The sequence below is a fragment of the Caretta caretta genome, chromosome 3, assembly GCF_965140235.1.
Source record: "Caretta caretta isolate rCarCar2 chromosome 3, rCarCar1.hap1, whole genome shotgun sequence".
Lineage (NCBI taxonomy): Eukaryota > Metazoa > Chordata > Testudines > Cheloniidae > Caretta > Caretta caretta.
In genome coordinates, this window is record NC_134208.1 from 168316651 (window position 1) to 168338192 (window position 21542).

The 21542-nt window shown below is 42.3% G+C and overlaps 1 protein-coding gene across 1 annotated transcript in view; it reads left to right on the forward strand.

Moving 5' to 3' along the window:
* Positions 1–21193, forward strand: part of INTS7 (integrator complex subunit 7) — a 36255-nt gene extending 15062 nt beyond the window's left edge. The window contains exons 11-20 of the mRNA XM_048843112.2: positions 536–775; positions 1808–1945; positions 2828–3034; positions 7569–7763; positions 8787–8890; positions 9298–9366; positions 13205–13337; positions 16640–16738; positions 18530–18715; positions 19714–21193. Coding sequence (XP_048699069.1) covers positions 536–775; positions 1808–1945; positions 2828–3034; positions 7569–7763; positions 8787–8890; positions 9298–9366; positions 13205–13337; positions 16640–16738; positions 18530–18715; positions 19714–20007 — 1665 coding nt within the window. The 3' untranslated portion in view covers positions 20008–21193. The remainder of the gene's footprint in view (positions 1–535; positions 776–1807; positions 1946–2827; positions 3035–7568; positions 7764–8786; positions 8891–9297; positions 9367–13204; positions 13338–16639; positions 16739–18529; positions 18716–19713) is intronic.
* The last annotated feature ends 349 nt before the right edge of the window (positions 21194–21542 follow it).

Below are 21542 nucleotides of genomic sequence, written 5' to 3' on the forward strand. Positions count from 1 at the left end.
AACTGACAGCAACTCCTGTCAATTCAGAAGTAGAACTGATGGCCTCAGAGAGTTAAGTCCTGCTCTTTTCAACTAGAGCGACAATTGTTGTAAAGCAGGGATTTGTAGATGAGGGGAGGAAAAGGGATTCTTGCTACTCCAGGGGGATCTCGGAGAGCACTTGGTTTCGCTGGTGGAAGAACAGAAACTAACATAAGTGACCACCACACTTTTGTGAACAGTTACCCTTTGGTCCCAAGCTATTACCGAGCAAATAATTTTATAATATTACGTTGACTAAACCAGTAAGAAAAGAAAATATTACACTGCTGTGTCTTGTACTTGTGTGTGGTTTTAAACTGTACTCTTCTGGACAGAGATGTGGTGGTTTGGCAGAGTACACCTCTAGTACAGGTTTATAAATACGTCTTGTTTTCCATTAGCTCTGTAATTTAATTTATAGTCTGAATATTGTGATGATTTCTTTATATTTTTAAGTGAATTTAATGTTGGACAGTGCTTGATGGTGGAACATTGTGATGTTTGCGCATTGCAGATTGCACTAACTTGTATGGTGAAGCTGGCCAAGTGTCGTCCCCATCTGAGCCAATCAGTGGTTGAGTCCTTGCTGACACAGTTGCACAGTGCTCAGGATGCTGCTAGAATTCTCATGTGCCACTGTTTAGCGGCAATTGCAATGCAGCTGCCTGTTTTAGGTGATGGCATGCTGGGAGACCTAATGGACCTCTATAAAGTGATTGGACGATCTGCTACAGATAAACAACAGGAACTTTTGGTAAGAAACTGCTGTTCCGGAGAACTGTCCTTGATGGAACAAAGTCCGTCCACATAGAATTACAATGGAAACTAATTGATATTTCATGAACTGGTTTAGCTAATTGTTACACTGGTGACAGAAAATGCTAATCTGTTGCCTCAATAGGAATATATCAGTTCTCTATGAACTATATACTTGCAGAATGGGAAATAATAGTACTCTCAATATGCAGCATCAAAGCCACAGACCTATGTTTGCTTAGCTAGAAGAGAACTGAAATGCTTGATCCAGTCTGATCTGTATTCTGTCCAGTAGATGGCACCAGTTACACATAGGCAAACCAGATCATAACAATGCACTGCTGGAACTCTTGGGGACACACTGGGTCTTTTGCAGAAGTGCTTCTAGGCAAGAAAGATGGCAGTTCAGAAGTAGATACCCCAATTATACATGGACCTTCAAATGTGTATGGTTTAGAGGGTTCTAAAAGAGACAAACCTGTTGAGAGGATTTTAATTGGAAATGAGAGCTTAAGCCCGGATTTGAAAGGCTGCACTCAGTGTAGCTTCAGCTAAGACCCATTAACAATCATGGGTTTTAGGTTCCTAAGTGCCTAAATCTCTTTTGAAATTGAGACTTAGGCTGCTAAATCAGTTAGACACAACACTGAGTACAGCAAGGCCTAAATACATTTAAAAATCTGGGCCTTAGTCTTCAAGAAAGTCTGTTACTCTTCATTTCATGTAATTGTATTTTTACAGTGCATTACTATGACTGTTAGCTTGGATGTATTTCTGCTTTAACAATCTAATTGAAAGTGTAAGCTTTTGACAAACTTCAGTGATGAAAAAGCCCTTTCATTGCCTTTTTGTTTGAAATCCTGAACGAAGAAGTTCTCCAGTTCAGAATCAAATTTTGTCTTGTGTGTGTTTTTTTTCAGGAAGTCCAATATTGTATAAAATCTTACTTGACACAATCACTGCTTCTGATGCTTTCTAAAAACATACAAATGGAAATGTTCCTTCAATATTAACGGTTGTTTTCCATTAGGTATCCCTTGCTACAGTGATATTTGTTGCCAGTCAAAAAGCTTTATCTTCTGAAGTTAAAAATGTTATCAAACAACAGCTTGAGAATGTCTCCAATGGATGGACAGCATACAGGATAGCCAGGCAGGCATCCAGAATGGTATGTGCAAGTTTCTAGAAAGACGTCCTCAGTAGAAAGTATAGTCAGCCACACTCTGACTTCAGAGTGGAGAGTTAAGTAGGCACACAGAGGGAGGAAGAAGGTGGGGGAAGGAAAATAGAATTTTCTCCTTTTTATTTCACTGTAACACTGGTTCAGGTTTGTGAAACAGGAGTTATATCATAAATCAGCATTGGAGGCTGTCATCCCATCTCTCACTGGCAGAGGTGTCTGTAAGCATGTGATGACCAGTGAGTACTGCAGCTTGAAGAAAGGCATGGTGTGATGATTAGGAATCAAGGATGTCCCACCAAACTCTACTGACTAGTTTCCTTTTTGGCCTGGTAAAGTCATGTAGCCTCTGCTGTGTGTATTTCTCGATCTGTATAACTGGTATAATGACTCTTTACTACCCTGAAGTGAAGAATGATTAATGTTAAACACTGAGAAGATGGGAGATGGAAAAAGTAATGCAAAATTCTGTATTGTCTTTAGAGCTGAATCTCTGAGCTGTCTTGTTTAAACAGTAGTACTTCCTACAAGATTATGTATGCCAGACATAAGTAACTGTTACATCTTTGAAGTTTTTAAGGTCAGGCTTGACAAAGCCCTGGCTGGGATGATTTAATTGGGGATCGGGCCTGCTTTGAGCAGGGGGTTGGACTAGATGACCTCCTGAGGTCCCTTCCAACCCTGATATTCTATGATTCTATGATCTCAGCAGGGTTGACTTGATCAAATGTTGAAGATGTCTCTCACTATTTATTTTTAAAGAGTAGTTTTTGAGGGCTTGGGGTGTTTGGTTTGGTTTTGTTTGTTACTATGTCAGTTAAGTGCAAGATCTTTTTTTATTTATTTATTTTACTTGTTGCCCTTTCTTAGGGTAATCATGACATGGCCAGAGAGCTGTATCAAAGCCTGCTGACTCAAGTTGCTTCAGAACACTTCTACTTTTGGCTGAACAGTTTGAAGGAATTTTCCCATGCAGAGCAGTGTCTGACAGGGCTTCAAGAGGAAGATTATAGTTCAGCACTCTCTTGCATTGCTGAATCTTTAAAATCTTATCACAAAGGGATAGCATCACTCACGGTTAGTATACATCCTCTACTCTAGCAATGGTGAGTCTGTAGGTTGTAGCAGTTGTGCTTGGTTTGATTTTTGTTAACAAGACTTTTTTCAAAGGCTTAGAGAAATTGTTCTTATTTAGGCCTGCAGGAACTATAATTTTGGAACAGCATATAGGGAAAAGTCAGTTGTAACTAACTGCTGGTTGAGAGAGGAAGCAAAGTCTGTTAAGGCACTGTACTGGGACTCAAGAAAACGGAGTTCAATTCTCAGCTCTGTCACTGACTTCCTGTGCATGACTTTGAACAGGTCACTTAACCTCTGCTGGAATTCCCCATCTATAAAATCAAGATATTTCCTTTCTTCCATTCTCTGTTGTCTTTATTTAGATAGCCCCTGCCGAAAAAGTTTACAGTCTATCACTATTAGTTTGTACAAGGCCTCGGTAACAGGGCCTTGATTTTTGTTTGGACCTTTAGATGTTACCATAATATTAAAAATGATTGTGGGGTATGGCATATCTTCCAAGATGGCCATTGGTTTGAAATAGCTGTGGGAAGGGATTAAATAAGCCTGTCCAGTTGACTATTCAAGGCAAGCAGGATTAAGATGGTGTCCAATTTATATGGAGCAGAAAATTACTTCATTGTGTAACACGATGAAAATAGTGAGAAGTTATAAATAGCCAAGCATTGTTGCAGCTGAAAAAATGTTTGTTTATAAATCCTAACTGCCCACTGTCCATTCACTTTAGTTTTATCATAGCCTTTGGTGAAGTTTGAACATTCCTCTTTACATATTTTGTCCTTCCCATTAGTCAGACATAGATGTGGATTTTCCTGTGCCTTTTTAATGGAGCTGAAACTAACAGGACTCCTATTTACTTGTTTGTGCATTAGCATTCTCAGTGTCAGCACAGCTCTGGCAGTAGTGTTTATATTAACTGCTGTAGTTGAATCAGCAGAAAGGACCTAAACCATGTCTGTGTGTCCTTCATGCACTCTCCCTTCCCTTTAAATTTGTGTGCGCTTAATTTATTGGCCAAATGAGTGAGGTGTTTTTTTTAGTTTTAAAATTTCAAGGAGGGTTGCTTACCTTTTTTTTTCTTTTTTTCTTTTAATTACATTTTTTTAATGCGCCATGTTAAGTCACTACAAGCAAAAGTGTAACATTTAAAACAGGCCAATATAAGAAATACAATAACTTTTTCATAGCCATTTTCAAGATTCTGAGGTTCTGTTAAATTGGTGGGGTTGCTGTCCTATGCTGTTTCCACTCTTTGCACTCTGTGTAGGCTGCAGTCAGGAAGGAAGCCTTTGCTTTTTCACCTTGTGGGCTGCTGTGGTCCAGAAGATTAAGATAAGAGCTGGGAGTCAGAGCTGCTTTTATTGCTGACACCGTCACTAACTTAGTGTGATTTGGACAAATTGCTTAACCCATTTGTGCCGCACTTACCTGCTCATCATTATGGAGCACTTTCAGATGGATGCAAAGTACTATAAGAACCAAATATTATTTTTAATACTCCCAACTTTATCCTCCTTATACTCTCCTTGTGTGACTGTCAGCCTGCCAGTCTTTGCTGCTTAAGGGTAGCTTGTGACCCGTCACTGCGTATCCCTGTTCTAGCAGTCATGTAAGCAGCTCCTTCAGGTGCAGATGTCCCTGCCCACATTATGGATCAGCAGCACATCCCATATGTGTGAGGAGAGGGAGGAGCTTCTCTAGCTTGCCAGGGAAAGTATAAAAATTCCACATTTGACATCACAACCTCCCAACCGTTGCCTCCACTGAGGCCCTGTGCGAACAGCATGGCATCAGTTGAGCCAACGGAGCACTGTTTATTTATAGCTCTTGGCTGTCTTGGTAGCAAGGGAACAACTGGGGCAAGCTAGCTGACATCCTCTTTCTAATCACCTCATTCCAGCTGGAACACAGCATGCATGATAACTTGCTGCAGCTGTTCAGCCCACACAGTACATTGAGTCAGTGCACCACCTACTACCCCCGTATTGCTGCAGCTGCATGATTCCTTCTGACCATGTACACAACCCTCCTTCCGAGATCTGAGCTTGAAGCTTACTCTCCTATCTACACTAATACTTCAGCATAAACAACTTCACTCTTCTAAAAATCAAATATTTCTGTGAAGTTTTTCAGTTCCAGTCTCTATCTGTGATAGACTGTCCTCCTTGTTCACATAGTAAGATAGACCCATTGGGACAGGGCCTGTTCTCTGGCACAGAGCATCTATTGTACATGAAGCTGTACGCTTACTGCCCAATAAAAATATTACCAATGGGGAGAGAGAAAATACAAAACTCTGATGAAACAATTTAAGCTATCATTACTTGGAGCTCACATCATACATGCTGCTTTGTCAGGATCACTGCAGTATAGTCTTGAGGCTCTAATACCTTTACAGTGTATGAGCTTCCTTCCACAGAATCAGATTTTCAGAAACAACTGTTAAAAGAGAATTTGGAACAACTTCCCACACCCCCACCCCCTCAAACTGTCCCTTACAGATCTGGAGAAAGGAAGGCAAAGGACCATGAGTGGGGCTGAATAGCTCATGTTTTACATAGGTAATGTGCCAGAACCTCTTGTCTCAGGGTCACTGGTTCAAATGTGTCCCAGTAGTTACTGAAAATCTACTATAATCTGGGAAATGTTCAGTGGCCCATCTTGCATAAATTTGGTAGATGACAGTCTATTTTCTAGCAAACAAGTGTGATGTCATAATGTCATCACATTTGGTGTTCTTGCTGGTAGAGAGGCCAACGCTTTTTGGAGACTGAACTTACCCACTCGCTCCCTGCCACAGGCAGTTTCTACTAGTTGATGTCAGGTGAGAAACACTGGTGAGCAGGTGTGTGCAAACTGTGCTATAGCTGTTCTGTGGATAAATGAAGAGGCTAAAGAGGCACCTTTCACCAGCACGAACTCTCCTGTTTAAAATTGGGGGTGGGGGGTGCGGGGAGAATGAGATGGGCATACCTTCAAGAACAGAAGATACAGAAACTTTAGATCCTCATTAGGGCTCCGTGAAACAGGGTCTTGTCTCATCCAGCATCAGACCCTGCTACTGCAGTTACCCACTCTTGAGTTCTCAGAACTGTCCCAAATTTATTTACAAGTCAGATACCCTTTCCGGGGTTTAGTTTATTAAGATAGCATAGATCAACAAACATATGTCAACACTGAGTCTTCCCATTTTTGATCATGATTCTCACAGGGCTCAGCAGTTCCTCGCATACTCCCACCCTCAATGGAAGTTCCAGCCTGGACCCCCAAACAAGTGCCCTTATCAGCTCCTTTCAACACCCATCTGCACTATCTGTTCCCAGCCACTTGCTTTTAGACATGTCCTTCCTCAAGGGCCTCCTAATTCCCTCTTCAGGATTTTTGCTCCCTCCTCTCATTGCAGGTAGCGGCAGCTGCTAGACCTTTTCTTCTTGCTGGTGTGGAGAACTCCTTCCCTAGTCCTCGCTGACCCTGGGTCTCCTGCAGCCAGGGGTGAAAGTGGGCTGGTACGGCGTATCGGTAAGAAGCCGGTACTGGCCCGTACTCAGCCGACGTTAAAGCGCTGGCACAGCAACGGACCCTCCTTAAAGTGCTGCTGCAGCAAAGGACCCTCCAGTGCTTTAACGTTGTTGCCCCTTCCCTCTCCCCCGTCAGCAACCCTGCCGTTAGGGCCACCAACGGTTGTGGGGGAGGGGCAACAACATTAAAGCGCTGCCATGGCGCTTTAACATGGTTGCCCCTCCCCTCCGGCTGCTGACCCTGGGGGCGGGGGGCAGCTGGCCTGGGGCCAGCAATTTAAAAGGGCCTGGGGCTCCAGGCTGTCACCATGGCAGCCCCTTTTAAATCGCCACCGGAGCCCCAGGCAGCACAGGCCAGACAGCGCTGAAGGGCTGGCTGGGGGAGGCTGACCTCCCCCCAGACCCGCCCCTTCTGCCTGAGGCCCCACCCCTTCTGGGGGCCTGGAGCCGGCCCCCATACCAGTAAGAATTTAATATTCCTTTCACCCCTGCCTGCAGCTCTCTGTCCCTTTATAAGAAACACTGCCTCTGGCTATCATGTGCTGCCTGGTCATCTGACCCAATCACCAGCCTATTCCCAAACTCATCACCCTGAAAGTGGATAAGTAGGCATAGGTGCAGCTGAACCTTAAAGGGCTAGCCCACCCACTGCAAAGACTCGAGTTATTCAGGTCAGTTTTGGGGCGGGGGGAGTGAAACCTATAAGGTTATATCTTAGCAACTTCAGTGGCAGCTTCTTTCAGAAGTTAAAATAGTCTTGTGGAGTCTGAACTTAAATTCTTAAGTACTTTGAGTATTAACTTTTATCAGGTCTTTTTAGCTATTATGCCTTTTTAACCACAAATCAGTTAATTTGTGTCATTTTATGCTGAGTTTTAAAAAATAATCTTGGCATCAAAGCAAATACTTTCCTTCATCTGATGAAAAATTTTAGTGATATTGCAAGGTTCTTATAAATGTCACATATGTTTTTGACCCAGACTATCAACCTCCTGCTTTTCTTTGTTTTTCAGGCTGCCAGCACACCACTTAACCCTCTGAGCTTTCAATGTGGGTTTGTCAAGCTCAGGATTGACCTTCTGCAGGCTTTCTCCCAACTCATCTGCACCTGTAACAGCCTAAAAACTAGTCCACCACCTGCCATTGCCACAACAATTGCAATGACATCAGGAAATGACCTCCAGAGATGTGGGCGCATCTCTACCCAGGCATGTTCATTGTTTCTGCCTTGTGCAGAAAGAACTTGGTCTACCTGTTGAAATGAGAGAATTTAGCTCTCTGATTGAAGGAATGAAAGGGAAAGTATTACTGAGCTTGTCATTGCATACTGGGCCTTGTTTTTCAACTGCAGTGGCCAGAAATATCCATGTGCCTGTCCAAGCCCTCATTTTGGTGTATTATCATGTATAATCATGGGGTGGTTATGTATGCAATTACCCATTTAATGCACTCATATTTTATAAGGGTACAGAATATTTTGGAGGTAATATACTGTCCTGAGGAGCTTACAGTCTACGTAGAGGAGCTGTAGAGTAGACAATAACTGAGACATACAAAAAGACAGGTGAGTATCAGTTAGACTCATCAGAGAGGTGCAGTAGTACTTTATATAAGGTGTGTGTGACAACATTTATTGACAGGTTTCAGAGGAACAGCCGTGTTATGGTCTATTAGTATTTTGTTAATAGGTTTAGAAATAACCGCTTAGTCAATGCGTGATTTATTTTGTCATATCTAACATATAGATTACTCTCTCTTTGGCAAGTTTCAGCAATGTAAGTTAAAGGCCACGAGAGGTACATTGCCAAAATATTTATAGCCTTGCTCAGTTCAGTGTTGTAAAACAGCGGTTCTCATCCAGGGCCCCCTGGGGGGCTGTGAGCAGGTTTCAGGGGGCCTGCCCGAATAAACCAGAGACCAGGGCCAGTGTTAGACTCGCTGGGGCCCAAGGCTCAAAGCCAAAGCCCTGGCAACTTAGCTTCTTGGGGCCACCTGTGGAATGGGACCCCGGGCAGTTGCCCTCCTTGCTACCCCCTAATGCCAGCCCTGGCTTTTAATTTACTGAATATGCAGGAAAAAACCAGTTGTTATAAAAATTCCACAACCCACTTGTGCCATAACATGTTAGGGGGAGCGGGACCTCAGAAAGAAAAAGGTTGAGAACCCCTGTTGAATAATTTAGCTGTGGTATTTTATTTCTATTGATCAACAACATTGTTTCTTTGCTGTAGATGAAACTCTCTATGGAAGAATTTCGTAACCTGGCTACACGATATGGGGATCTGTATCAGTCATCTTTCGATGCAGACTCGGCAACTTTAAGGAATGTAGAATTGTATCCTACTGTTCAGAACTCAGAATTTGCTTATTTTTATTTGAGGTTACTTGTAAGGGTGATGCTTGTAAGGGTGAAACAGTCCTAGTTTATGAAGTGTAATTCTGAAGCTGCTAATAATTGCTTTAAAAATCTCAATATTGGTATTTTAAAACCTATTCAGAAAAGAAATCTGTCACCCTCCCTTCATGTTCTTTTGTTATTTGGAATTGCTTCACTTATTATACAAGTTTTGATGGGTATGATCTTGGAAAACTAGGAGTCTTTGGTTCTTGCTCTGTAACGGGTGCAGATACTTATGGGAGTTACCTCATTATATTCCTTTAGTTGTCATGATGAAAAATGCCAGTAGGGAATACTACTTTGTATTGAGATAGCACGTCTATAAATCTTTACTATAATGTCAGACAACAGCAGAGCTGCCTATTGATTTCACATGCAGTTGAAGCCCTGATTTTGGATCCAGAATCTGCAAGGTAAGTCTGATGGTTACCCTTCTACTCTCTCCACTCCCATCTCCCTAACTTAGTTTTTTGTCTAAGAGACTCTATTAACAAGGGAAAAATGCAGAAGATACATGAATGTACCCTTGATTCTACACTGGGCATACTTACATACACAAATCTGCTGCAAAGCTCTGATCTTGCTAAGCTTAAATTGAAGATATCCTGGTAGCCTCCATTCAAGTAGTCCTTTATTTGTGTTGGTTTTATTTTTATGTAAAAGATACTGTAATTAAGTAGAGTTGAGCTGTTTTTAGGTATAGATATTTGTGGGTCAAAATCATAGAAGTAAATTCCCAGATACTTCCTCTGCTGCTTGTTCTATTGCTTTTAGCTCATTGTTTCATTCATACCTGTGATTTCTTTCGGGATTTTGTCATCTGCTGTTGCTCCCTCCCTCCTTTATGTGCACTTTCTCTCTCATTGCTCTGGAGACCTTTGGGATACATACTTAATAGGTTACATTTTCTGTGGTGTAAATCCAGTGACTGCAGTGGAATGACACAAGGGATAACTTTTTCACCCCAAAAAGAAAGATTAGCACTACTAAAATACCTTCATTTGGGCACAAACCAACTTCCTTTGAAGTTAATGAGTGCTAAATCAGATCTTTTGAAACTCTTCACTTGAGAAATGCAGATTGTGTAAATGTTCTGTTTAGTCGTATAAAAAAATTTTAGCTCTGTAATAATGACTACTCTCAATTTAGGAGTTTTGAAGTAGGCTTCATAGAGGAATCAGTCCTAACCATTATTTCCATTAATGACTTGGAGGATGGATGGGAAGCTCTGCTAATCAAACTTAAAAATATTTAGCAGCGAAGGTTCACAAATAATTGGATGTGGGAGGAAGGATTGTTGTTCGTTTAAAATGCAGGATGGTGCCAGGAGATCTGGATTGTATTCCTAGCTCTGCCAGTGACTTCTTGAGTTTGTTACTTAGCATCTGTGTCTCAGTTTCCCTGTCTGTGAGGGTGCTAATGCTTGCTTATGTGCTGAGATTAAATTTCGTAAGTTTTATAAAGTGTTCTGAGCCATGTAGAAGAGTAAAGTATTAAAGTACAATACTTCTTGCTATCTTAAAGATATGGTCTAAAATCAATACAATGAAATTAAATAGAGACTGATTGGGATGACTGGGCAGGTTTACAGCTCGGAGAACTGATTATGTAAAACATGTTTTACTATTTGTAATGTTTTGTCATGCCCCTTTTATGCGTCTGTTCCATTCACCCATTATGTCTTGTTACAAACCTAGACTGTGGTCTCTCTGGGGTCAGGGCCGTGTTTTCACTGTGATTGTACATTGCCTAGCGTAATAGCCCTGATCTCTTGGTTAGGGTAGTTGACATAGGAAGAAATGGATTACAGGAAGAATACTGGAGCAGCTATAATACAGTAACTCCTCACTTAACGTTGTAGTTACGTTTCTGAAAAATGCGACTTTAAGAGAAACGATGTTAAGCACATCCAATTTCCCCATAAGAATGAATGTAAATGGGGGGGGGGCAGGTTAGGTTCCAGGGAAATGGTTTTTTTGCCGTACAGTACAGTACTATAGTTGGGAGGATCCCCCGCCTTACCCCACGCAGGCACTGCCCACTGGCACTGGAGACAATGAGGCAGGCAAGGAGGGTGAAGGTGCTGTAGGCTAGGAGAAACACGTTGTGCAGCGGCAGCTTCCCCTACTCTGCAAGTACTAGGGGCGGGAGGGTCAACCCTTGGCCCCCCAACTCCACCCCTTCCCCCAATCCCCCACCCTTAACCCACCTCTTCTTTCTCCCCCTGCTCCCCCTTTACTCCTCATGCTGCATCCTTGCTCTTCTTCGTCGCCGCCTCCTGCCCACGGCAATCAGATGGCTTGTGGTGTTCAGGAGGGAGGGGGGAGGAGCAAGGACATGGCGCGGAGTCTCCCCCTGCCTCCCAAGGACTGTGCTGTGTCCTTGCTCCTCCCTCCTGCCTGTGGCAGTTAGCTGGCTTGTGAGGTTCAGGGGGCCGGGGGGGGAGCAAGGACATGATGCGCAGCCTCCGTCCCCTGCCTCCTGCCCTTGGCAATCAGCTGGTTTGCGGCGTTCGGGAGGGAGGGGGAGCCTGCGCACCAAGTCCTCTTGCTTCCCTTCTCCCTCCTGAACACCACAAGCCAGCTGTTGCCATGGGCAGGATGCAGGGGAAGAGGGAGAAGGCGCTGATCCGCGGGGTCTGCTGGAGGGTGGGAGGCACTGGGGCGGGGGGCATAGGGGAGCTGGTAGCGGGGCTGCCAGCTGTGGACAAAGCAGGCAGCCAAATGACGTTATAGCGAAGCATTGCACAACTTTAAATGGAGCATGTTCTGTAATTGATCAGGGACATAAGTTTGAAACAACATTAAGGAAGAGGATGTTAAGTGGGGAGTTACTGTATCACAAACATTCTGGAGGTTTCCCACTCATGGCCCTTCCTAAAGTTGAGGTTGTCCTTCAAATGGTTACTCCTTCAAAACAGGAATCCCCCAGTTCTCTTCCTTTGATCTGGGTCATGAGTTAATTAGCCCCCCGTCTCTCCTTAAACAGGAGTCCCCAGTTCTCCTCCTGGAATGGGGTATACATCAATGAAGCAGTCACTCTCTCTCTCATTATGGCAGGACCCCATTAGCTCTTCTCCTGGAGCTGGGTAATTCCAGCAGTTATTACCCCTCTCCTTAAACAGAAGTCCTCAGCTTTCCTCACTGGGGCTGGGATATAATTTTGGCAGCTGTAGGGCCTAGCCAGCTTCTCCCTCAACTGGCTCCTTTTTCCTCAGTTAATCCTCAGGCTAGGAGAATCCAGCAGGCAGACTTCTCTTGCTGGTGTCAGCCCTGCTATGAGGGAAAAGGCAGCATTTATGCTGGTCCCTGACTGCCAGCTCATCCCCAGTTGGCTTGGACAAGAGGGGAGCCGTGCCCAGCCCTCTCTACAAGGATCCTGGCCCTTAAAGAAACAGTGATGGAATTTTTCTCCGAAGTACCATTTAGTGCCAGGACTGCTTCCTCTCTATCAATAACATCTAGGTCCTTTTTACACACTCATGCTCTCACTGTTAACCTTTCAAACCTTGATGGGCCAAGCCATGTGACAGGTTGGGCTGACCTCAAGAGGGCAGACCACCCTGGTACAGGTTATAGTGAATGAGATTTAGTGATATGACAATGTTGCAAAAAGGAAAATATGGACCTAATTCTGCATGTACACCTATGTAACTCCCGTTGCTGTCAGTGAAGTTGTGTATGTGCATTTGAGCACAGGATTGTGCCAAGTCCTGAGTGGCTTTTAACAGGACTGTTGCTTGGGGGTCAGGAATCAAAAGCAAGGTAATTATCCTGTACTAGCCTGCAGTGGTAGGGCCTCAGCTGGAGAACCTTCTCTGATTCCAGTCCCTGCAAGACCTTGACAAAATGGAGAGTATTCGGGGAAAAGCAATAAAAAATAATGCACAGTTTAAGAAATAAAACTTGTGAAGAAAAGCTAATAGAATTAGGGATGTTGGCTCTAGGAAAGGATAGAAGAAAGACCTATCTGTCTGTGCAAAATGATGGTATAAAGAGGGCAGGGTAAGACAAAGTCATGGACAAACTATGAGAAGGAAAACTTGGATTTAAATAGGAGGGATAGATTATAATTTAGTGTCAGAATAGCCAAGGAACAGAACAAGCTGTTTGAAAGAAATGAAATCTTCCTTGCTGAAGATACTTAAAGCTGGAATAAACAACAATCTTATTGGGACTTGTTTGAGGATGGGACTAGATGACCAGGATGGATGGAGTATATCGGGCACAATTAAAATAGCTTATTTTCTAGTTTCCAGGAGTACACCTTGAGTGGAGCTGCACATGTTGAGAGTGAATATGAAAGAAGAATGATGTCTGTATTTAATCATGTTTTGGAGGAAGTGGAATCACTGAACAGAAAATATGCTCCTGTCTCTTACTTGGCAAGTAGCAGCTACAGTATAAAGAGGTTTCTAAAACATTCTGCAACTCGTTTCCTTGGTGTTGAAGGATAGATGCTAAAGAATATGTTGATTCAGCCCTTCATTAGCATCATCTACAATTAGCATATGTGTTCTTCAATGAATAGGGAGTATCAGTGAGGATGATGATGCACTTGGAGCTATGAAATTAAATAAAATTAGCCTGAAGAACGAAGCAAAGTTGGAGGTAGCTCACATACTGACTAATAACGTTTTTCATGCTCCACGGTCATGTCTTCCACAGCACTAGTTACAGCATCTGTAACATTAATGGTCTGATCAGAATGGACAGAAGTCAGAAAATAGAGATTGATATGATGCTACTGACGGGGGCGGGGAAGGGCACTCCAGTAAAAGTTAAAAAAGGAACGTCGTCATTAACACTACATATTCTGGCTTTTGTCAGTTTGTCATATCCTTTGTTACTAGTGCTGTAGTTGCTGTCATGCAGCAATCTTGTCTGTGGAATATGTGAAATGCTGCAGAGTCCATGTGTTACAGCCCTCCAGCTTTGCTTCATTCCTCAGGCCAGTAGCATTTCTGCAGAGCACTTTCCAAGTGTAGTGTTTCTCTTATAAGTGTAGGTCATCGGAGTACACAATGTAAATTGTACTATATGTAAATACAGAACTGATAACATACTACTGTTTTCTTCACTATTGTACAGTACTAGTATTTCTTGTGTCTGGTAACATTACTGACCATGATAAAGCAGAAATGCCAATTATAGGAAACCATGTTTCATGCACAGTATTTTGCATCTACTTCTAGTTACTATTTAAACTGACATCGCTCACTTACTCTAAAGTGAACTACAAAACACAGCCAATGTAAACTTTGAAAGATTATTAGAATCTCTTGGGTATTCTACTAAGTCTGTCATCATGGAATCCCTTTTCTCTTGCTTTCCATCTCTTCAGTCTGTGTATAATATATTAAAACAAACTGAACTCTTTCCTTGATTCTCCCATCATGCCGGATTTAGACCAGCGTAATTAATTTACTCCAGTGGCATTACTCCTGACTTATATGAGTGAGATAGGGGAATCATTTTTAAGCCAGATATAAACATCAGTGTGCTAAATTCAGCCTTGTAAATGGGTGCAACTCCACTGACCTCCACACTCTTACATTACAGCTGAAATAATGCTACATGTATTCCTTGTAGGTTCTTCTTGGCTATCTTGTTGCTCTGTCAGGTCAGGACATTCTGTGTTCTGCCCTTCCAGAAGAGAGCCCTGGTGATCTAGTGATCTCTTTCCATCTCTACTAGTAAATGGTTTCAGAGTAGCAGCCGTGTTAGACTGTATCCGTAAAAAGAAAAGGATTACTTGTGGCACCTTAGAGGCTAAAAAATTTATTAGAGCATAAGCATTCATGAGCTACAGCTCACTTAATCAGATGCATACATCTGGAAAATACAGTGGGGAGATTTTATATACACAGAGAACATGAAACAATGGGTGTTACCGTACAGACTGTAACAAGAGTGACCAGGAAAGGTGAGCTGTTCCCAGCAGGAGAGCGGGGGCGGGGGGAGAACCTTTTTGTAGTGATAATCAAGATAGGTCATTTCCAGCACTTTACAAGAACAGTAGGAGGGGAAATAAGGGGAAATAGTTTTACTTTGTGTAATGACACATCCACTCCCAGTCTTTATTCAAGCCTAAATTAATTGTATCCAGTTTGCAAATTAATTCCAGTTCAGCAGTCTCGTTGGAGTCTGTTTTTGAAGTTTTATTTGTTGAAGAATTGCCACTTTTAGATCTGTAATCAAGTGACCAAAGAGATTGAAGTGTTCTCAGACTAGTTTTTGAATGTTATAATTCTTGACGTCTGATTTGTGTCCATTTGCTCTTTTACTTAGAGACTGTCCAGTTCGGCCAACGTACATGGCAGAGGGGCATTGCTGGCACATGTTGGCATATATCACATTGGTAGATGCGCAGGTGAACAAGCCTCTGATAGGTTTCAGAGTAACAGCTGTGTTAGTCTGTATTCGCAAAAAGAAAAGGAGTACTTGAGGCACCTTAGAGACTAACCAATTTATTTGAGCATAAGCTTTCGTGAGCTACAGCTCACTTCATCGGATGCATATTGTGGAAAGTGTAGAAGATCTTTTTATATACGCACAAAGCATGAAAAAATACCTCTTCCCACCCCACTCTCCTGCTGGTAATAGCTTATCTAAAGTGACCACTCTCCTTACAATGTGTATGATAATCAAGGTGGGCCATTTCCAGCACAAATCCAGGGTTTAACAAGAATGTCTGGGGGGAGGGTGGGGGTAGGAAAAAACAAGGGAAATAGGCTTGAATAGAGACTGGGAGTGGCTAAGTCATTATGCAAGGTAACCTGTTTCCCCTTGTTTTTTCCTCCCCCTCCCCCCACCCCAGACATTCTTGTTAAACCCTGGATTTGTGCTGGAAATGGCTCACCTTGATTATCATAAACATTGTAAGGAGAGTGATCACTTTAGATAAGCTATTACCAGCAGGAGAGTGGGTGGGAAGACGTATCTTTCCATGCTTTGTGTGTATATAAAAAGATCTTCTACACTTTCCACAGTATGCATCCGGTGAAGTGAGCTGTAGCTCACGAAAGCTTATGCTCAAATAAATTGGTTAGTCTCTAAGGTGCCACAAGTAAGCCTCTGATAGTGTGGCTGATGTGATTAGGCCCTATGATGGTGTCCCCTGAATAGATATGTGGACACAGATGGCAACGGGCTTTGTTGCAAGGATAGGTTCCTGGGTTAGTGTTTTTGGTATGTGGTTGCTGGTGAGTATTTGCTTCAGGTTGGGGGGCTGTCTGTAAGCAAGGACTGGGCTGTCTCCCAAGATCTGTGAGAGTGAGGGATCGTCCTTCAGGATAGGTTGTAGATCTTTGATGATGCATTGGAGAGGTTTTAGTTGGGGGCTGAAGGTGATGGCTAGTGGCGTTCTGTTATTATCTTTGTTGGGCCTGTCCTGTAGTAGGTGACTTCTGGGTACTCTTCTGGCTCTGTCAATCTGTTTCTTCACTTCAGCAGGTGGATATTGTAGTTGTAAGAACGCTTGGTAGAGATCTTGTAGGTGTTTGTCTGAGGGGTTGGAGCAAAAACACCTACAAGATCTCTATCAAGTGTTCTTACAACTACAATACCGAGTGGCAGCTTAGACAAGGCCTTAGTGAAATGACTGCAGTATTAGTGCTTGAAGTACATGCTTTTTCATATTGCTATAAAAATAATTTCGTCTCATTTGCCTTGTCTCTGTTTACAGCACACAGCTTGCCTGTGCAATGCAGTCATCGCCTTGCTGAAAGTTCCTCTTTCGTTTCAAAGGTATTTTTTTCAGAAATTGCAATCTACAAGTATTAAGGTAAGCAGTGCACAGATTGGATTTAGATTACAGTTCATGCATAAGAATCTTATGGGGAAATATAACAATCGTCCTAAAAAAGAAAAAGATATAGCTCTAGTGTTCATCATTCTAGAGTAAGGAAGCTGCCTGTCTATAGTAGCTCCTAATCAAAATGTAGTGTCTCAACCTGGAAGCAAATTTGGGGGATTTGACGGCATTTTCTAAAAGCAGATTTAAAAAAAAAAAATTCTTCCAGACTATTTAAGTCACATAATTAAAACACTAGAAATTACTGAATTCTAATGGTTTTCCATTATGACTCAACCAGCTTCAGTTTAAAAGAATGAAATGTGTGGTATTGTGGGAGGAGGAATATAACTAGCTGAGTTATGGTTTAATTATTTAGCTATCAAACAGGATCAGTAAGTGTTTTCCATAGTTATTTTTAAAATGATTTTATAACACATTCCTTTGATTTGGTTATGTACAGTAGTTAATAATTGCAAGTTAATAAGACTTGAGACAAAATTTTCAAAAGAATGTAAGTGTCTTAGGAGCAAGTCCAAATCCTACTTTTCAAGAATGATTTAGACCTTTAGGCACCAAGTCTCAGTGAGACTTAGTGTGGAAGGGGCAGATATTTAAAGGTATTTCTTTGCCTTAATACCTTTAAAAATGTGGCATTTGCAGCCTAAATCACTTCCCTTATTTTCTTTTGAAAATGTTACCCACCATCCATGTGTAACACATTCAAATGAAACACTGGTAGCCAGCCTCTTGTAACTTTCTTTGCTTTGTGGACTGTTGTGAGGAGGGTTTATATTGTAATTTCCCATCTCACTAATTGTTCTGAATTTCTATAACATGGTGTGTGTTTTTGAGATAAGTGGGCTTTTGTCAAGTTAGTACTGTGATATTTTGTAGCTCTTGGCCCCTTCCGTCTGTTGCCTGAAGGAGGCAGGATTTTGCAATGCTATTGCAAAGTGCATTAAAACCAACATGTGAGTTATCAGTCTGCTTCAGGCACAAAATTTCAGGCCTCTTTGTTGTGCAAATAGCACTTGAGCCTAGGTCTATTTGGAATAATTTAAATGTATGTGTGTATATAAGATTATCTGAGTCCTAACCTTAAAGGCTCTTAACAAGCAAACAGAATTAAACTTTGTAATTGTAGAGCCTTGAAGATAAAACCTCTCACCAACTTTCCTCAGTCTTGGACAAGGAAGGCCTGGCAATGCTCAACTCCTGAGGGAACACCTACTGTCACTCTGTAGCAACCTTCCTTGCTGATTTATAAGTGATGTTTACAGCCTTAGACTGGACAGCGTTGCCTCCTTCCTCAGCTGGCAGGACTAGAACAGCCAGGCATGATGTGGGGCCATTGAGGAGGGAAATGGAGGGGCGACTTGGAGCTTGGAGGATGCGCTTTTCCACTAGGGGAGGGAAATGCCCAATCTTGACAGTTGGACCTTTTAGGAACTATGAAGCAAAATAGACTTAGACTTTTAATCTGTTCTTTAGTTGTGGGTATTTAGAAGGCTGTTTAAGGAGTTCCTTTCACAGATGTGTACCTGATGCTACAGGTGCAAAGAACATGTCTGGTGTTCCCAAGGCCCTTTATTAATTCTCATGCTTTAGGAGACTCTTCTCTCTCCCTTTCCAGTTCTATATTTTCATCTGCTGCTTCCCCCTTCCAGTTTGCAGGGAGCTGTTCCCTTCTACCTATGAATTGCACGTTTCTCTTGAGAAGAACTCATTTTTGAATCTCTCAAAGTCCGTAATCTCCACTCCTGACTTCCTATGTTTCAGCTCGCTCTGTCACCATCTCCACGGAACCCTGCGGAGCCCATTGCAGTACAAAACAATCAACAGCTAGCCTTAAAGGTGGAGGGAGTGGTTCAGCATGGCTCCAAACCAGGTCTCTTCCGCAAAATTCAGTCAGTCTGTCTAAATGTATCCTCAACACTGCAGAGCAAGTCTGGACAGGACTACAAGGTATGGGTAGTATAGAGCCATAATGTGCCCTATGGCTTTACTGACGAATAGCTGTCAAGAGCAGAACATAGTCTTGTATCACTTCTGTTGGTAGCAAGCATCCTTTCATCATGTTTCCCCTTCATTCTCAGCATTTCTTGTACTAAATGTGAATGCACATTTCTCGTTTGTATTTCTATACTAGTTTTAGTGCTCTTGAAAGGAAGACTTATAGCATTGGTTAGAGCGAGGCATAGTGCAGATAAGGAATGTGCTAGCTTCCTCATGCATTGCTGTCTGAGTTCCTCAGTCCATACCTGCTGCAAACTGACACTGGCCTTATGTGGGGCTCTCTGGAGCAGAAACTCCTCATTCTAACTGTTGGGGGAATTTGCTTCATATCGTGGAACTTCATTCCCTTCTGAATGTAGCCAGGTCACCTGAGGAGAAAGGCAAGAGTAGCTAATTCTCTAACAACTAGCCACACAAACATTTGAAATGCCTTTGTGTTAGGCATTGAGATTTCCTGTTGCCTACAGTAACTGACAATAGGAATGCAGTCTGCCCTAAATGAATAGTTAAATACAATTATGTTAAATTCAGGTGAATAGTTCATCAAAGATCCACACTTCTGACGTGTACAAGCTTCGACGTGTGCAAGCTAGGCAATTTGTAATATTCAGTGAAAAGCCAACTGAAAAGTAGACCATTCTTCCTCGTGGTTTTAGAACTGTAATGTTTATCCTACTTAGATACTAATTTAAGATTTAAAGCTGCTTGAAAATAACTGATGTCAGCTACGTTGCCTCTATTGGTGGATGCAGTTTGCACCCATCAGCAGAGGATGGGTGAGGCCTGGCTCAAAATCAGGCCTCAGTTGATTTGGGAAAAGTGAGAACAGAGTTCTCGCTTGTCTTTCTGTATCGTACTATACAGAATGAGCAGTAGCTTGTCAGGATCTGAACATTCCCTTTAACAGGTTGTCTAGAATGACACTCTGACCCTTCGTTTATTCCCAGATCCCCATTGACAACATGACCAATGAGATGGAGCAGAGGGTGGAACCACACAACGATTATTTCAGCACTCAGTTTTTGTTGAACTTGGTGATTCTTGGCACCCATAACATCACAGTAGAGTCCTCTGTAAAAGACTTAAATGGTATTGTTTGGAAGACGGGGCCCAAAACCACCATTTTTGTTAAATCTCTTGAGGATCCCTACTCCCAACAGGTTCGCCTTCAACAACAGCAAGGACAGCCACCTTCGCAGCAACAACAGCAGCAGCAAAGAACAGCATACTCGCGTTTTTAGTCACCAAAAGTGCTATTAATTTTTAGGGGGCTAGACTACAGGCATCTCACTTTGCTTGGATACAATGTCTTTTGGAGACATTTAAACTCTTTGGTGGTCCCACCAATTTCCTCCTCTGTTCTTAATGCCATTATTGTTGAACTTAAACTAGTCATGTGAACCACACTGTGGCTATGTCCATGGTACAAGCTATAAGGTTGTGATTCCCATCTTGTATACATACATTCACGCTAACTTGATAAGAGCTAGCATGAGAGTAAATAGTAGTGTAGCCATGGTAGCATGGTTTAACCATACCAAGTACAAACCCTCCTGAACACCATGGGTGTGTACTCAGGATGGCTTAGCATTACTGTGGCTACACTGCTATTTCTACTCGCGCTGCACCTATCACTGCAAATATGTCTACACAAGCTGGGAATCACACCCATTGGTCGTGTAGACAGCTTCAGTCCTGGTGTAAATAGGTACAACTTGGGTTAAGTCTGGAGTTCCATTTTTTTATACTAAGTCTACAATTTGTTCCCCCAGCTGTATGTTCTCCAGAACCAATGGCAGCAGCGCTTTATGAAATTAGCCAGTAGGGGAGACTGTGAGTTGTGTGGATAGAACCTTTCTTGGTAACCTACCATATCAACTCTGCCATTTCCTGAGGAGCATACGTTCTGGTGTTTGGGCTCTCAGGCCACCTGCTAACATCCTGGACAGTTCAATACCAAACAAAACAGTGCTACATAAGGTGGGTGTCTTGTAATGTGAAGCTGTTGGCAAGACTGTCCGGACATCATACTGTGTGATTATAGTAGTAATTTTGGTATTTGTGAAGCTGAAGAATATTGTGGTACCATTTCAGCCAACAGCATTGTAATTAATGTGCACACAGACCTGTCTTTGCTCATTCTCTTGCCTCTGTATTCACTTGTCCTGAAGAGATGCCACCTGGAGAACAGAGAAATTACTTTTGAAGGGGAAGTGAAGTTTCAGTGATGGGAACAAATGATTGGTTCTTCCTCCTCAAACAGGAGGATAGAAATGGCTTTTTTGTTTCATCTTTATCTGCCTTTGCCAGGCTTTATTTACTTTTAATTTTTTTAAAAGAGGAAAGGTTAATTTGTAAATCTGTTTAATGTTTAACGTTTATAAGTAGGGGACTATTAAAAGCCAAAGCTCTGGTGCCTAGTCGGTATGATCTTTGACCATGTTAGTCATTTTAACAGGGATTTCTTGAAGGATTTCGCCATAAATAGCACTACTAGAAGTCTCTAATTTTACCACCTGCTCACAAATAGTTTTCATTCCTCCTTTGAAATGTGAAGCCTTGAAGACTCTGGAAGGACTAAAATCCACTAATGCTTGCACCCTCAGAAAATAGATCATGTGGCATACACCTAATCTATCCCTATTGGGAAATCCCTGCTTAGTGCTCCAAAGGAAAGTTGGACCCTGCCAGAGTGCTGGGGAGAAGCTTCTTTTGGACTTCACAGCCACTTTAATTCCTATGCATGGGAGCAGGAATTGATTTGTGAATTTCTAAT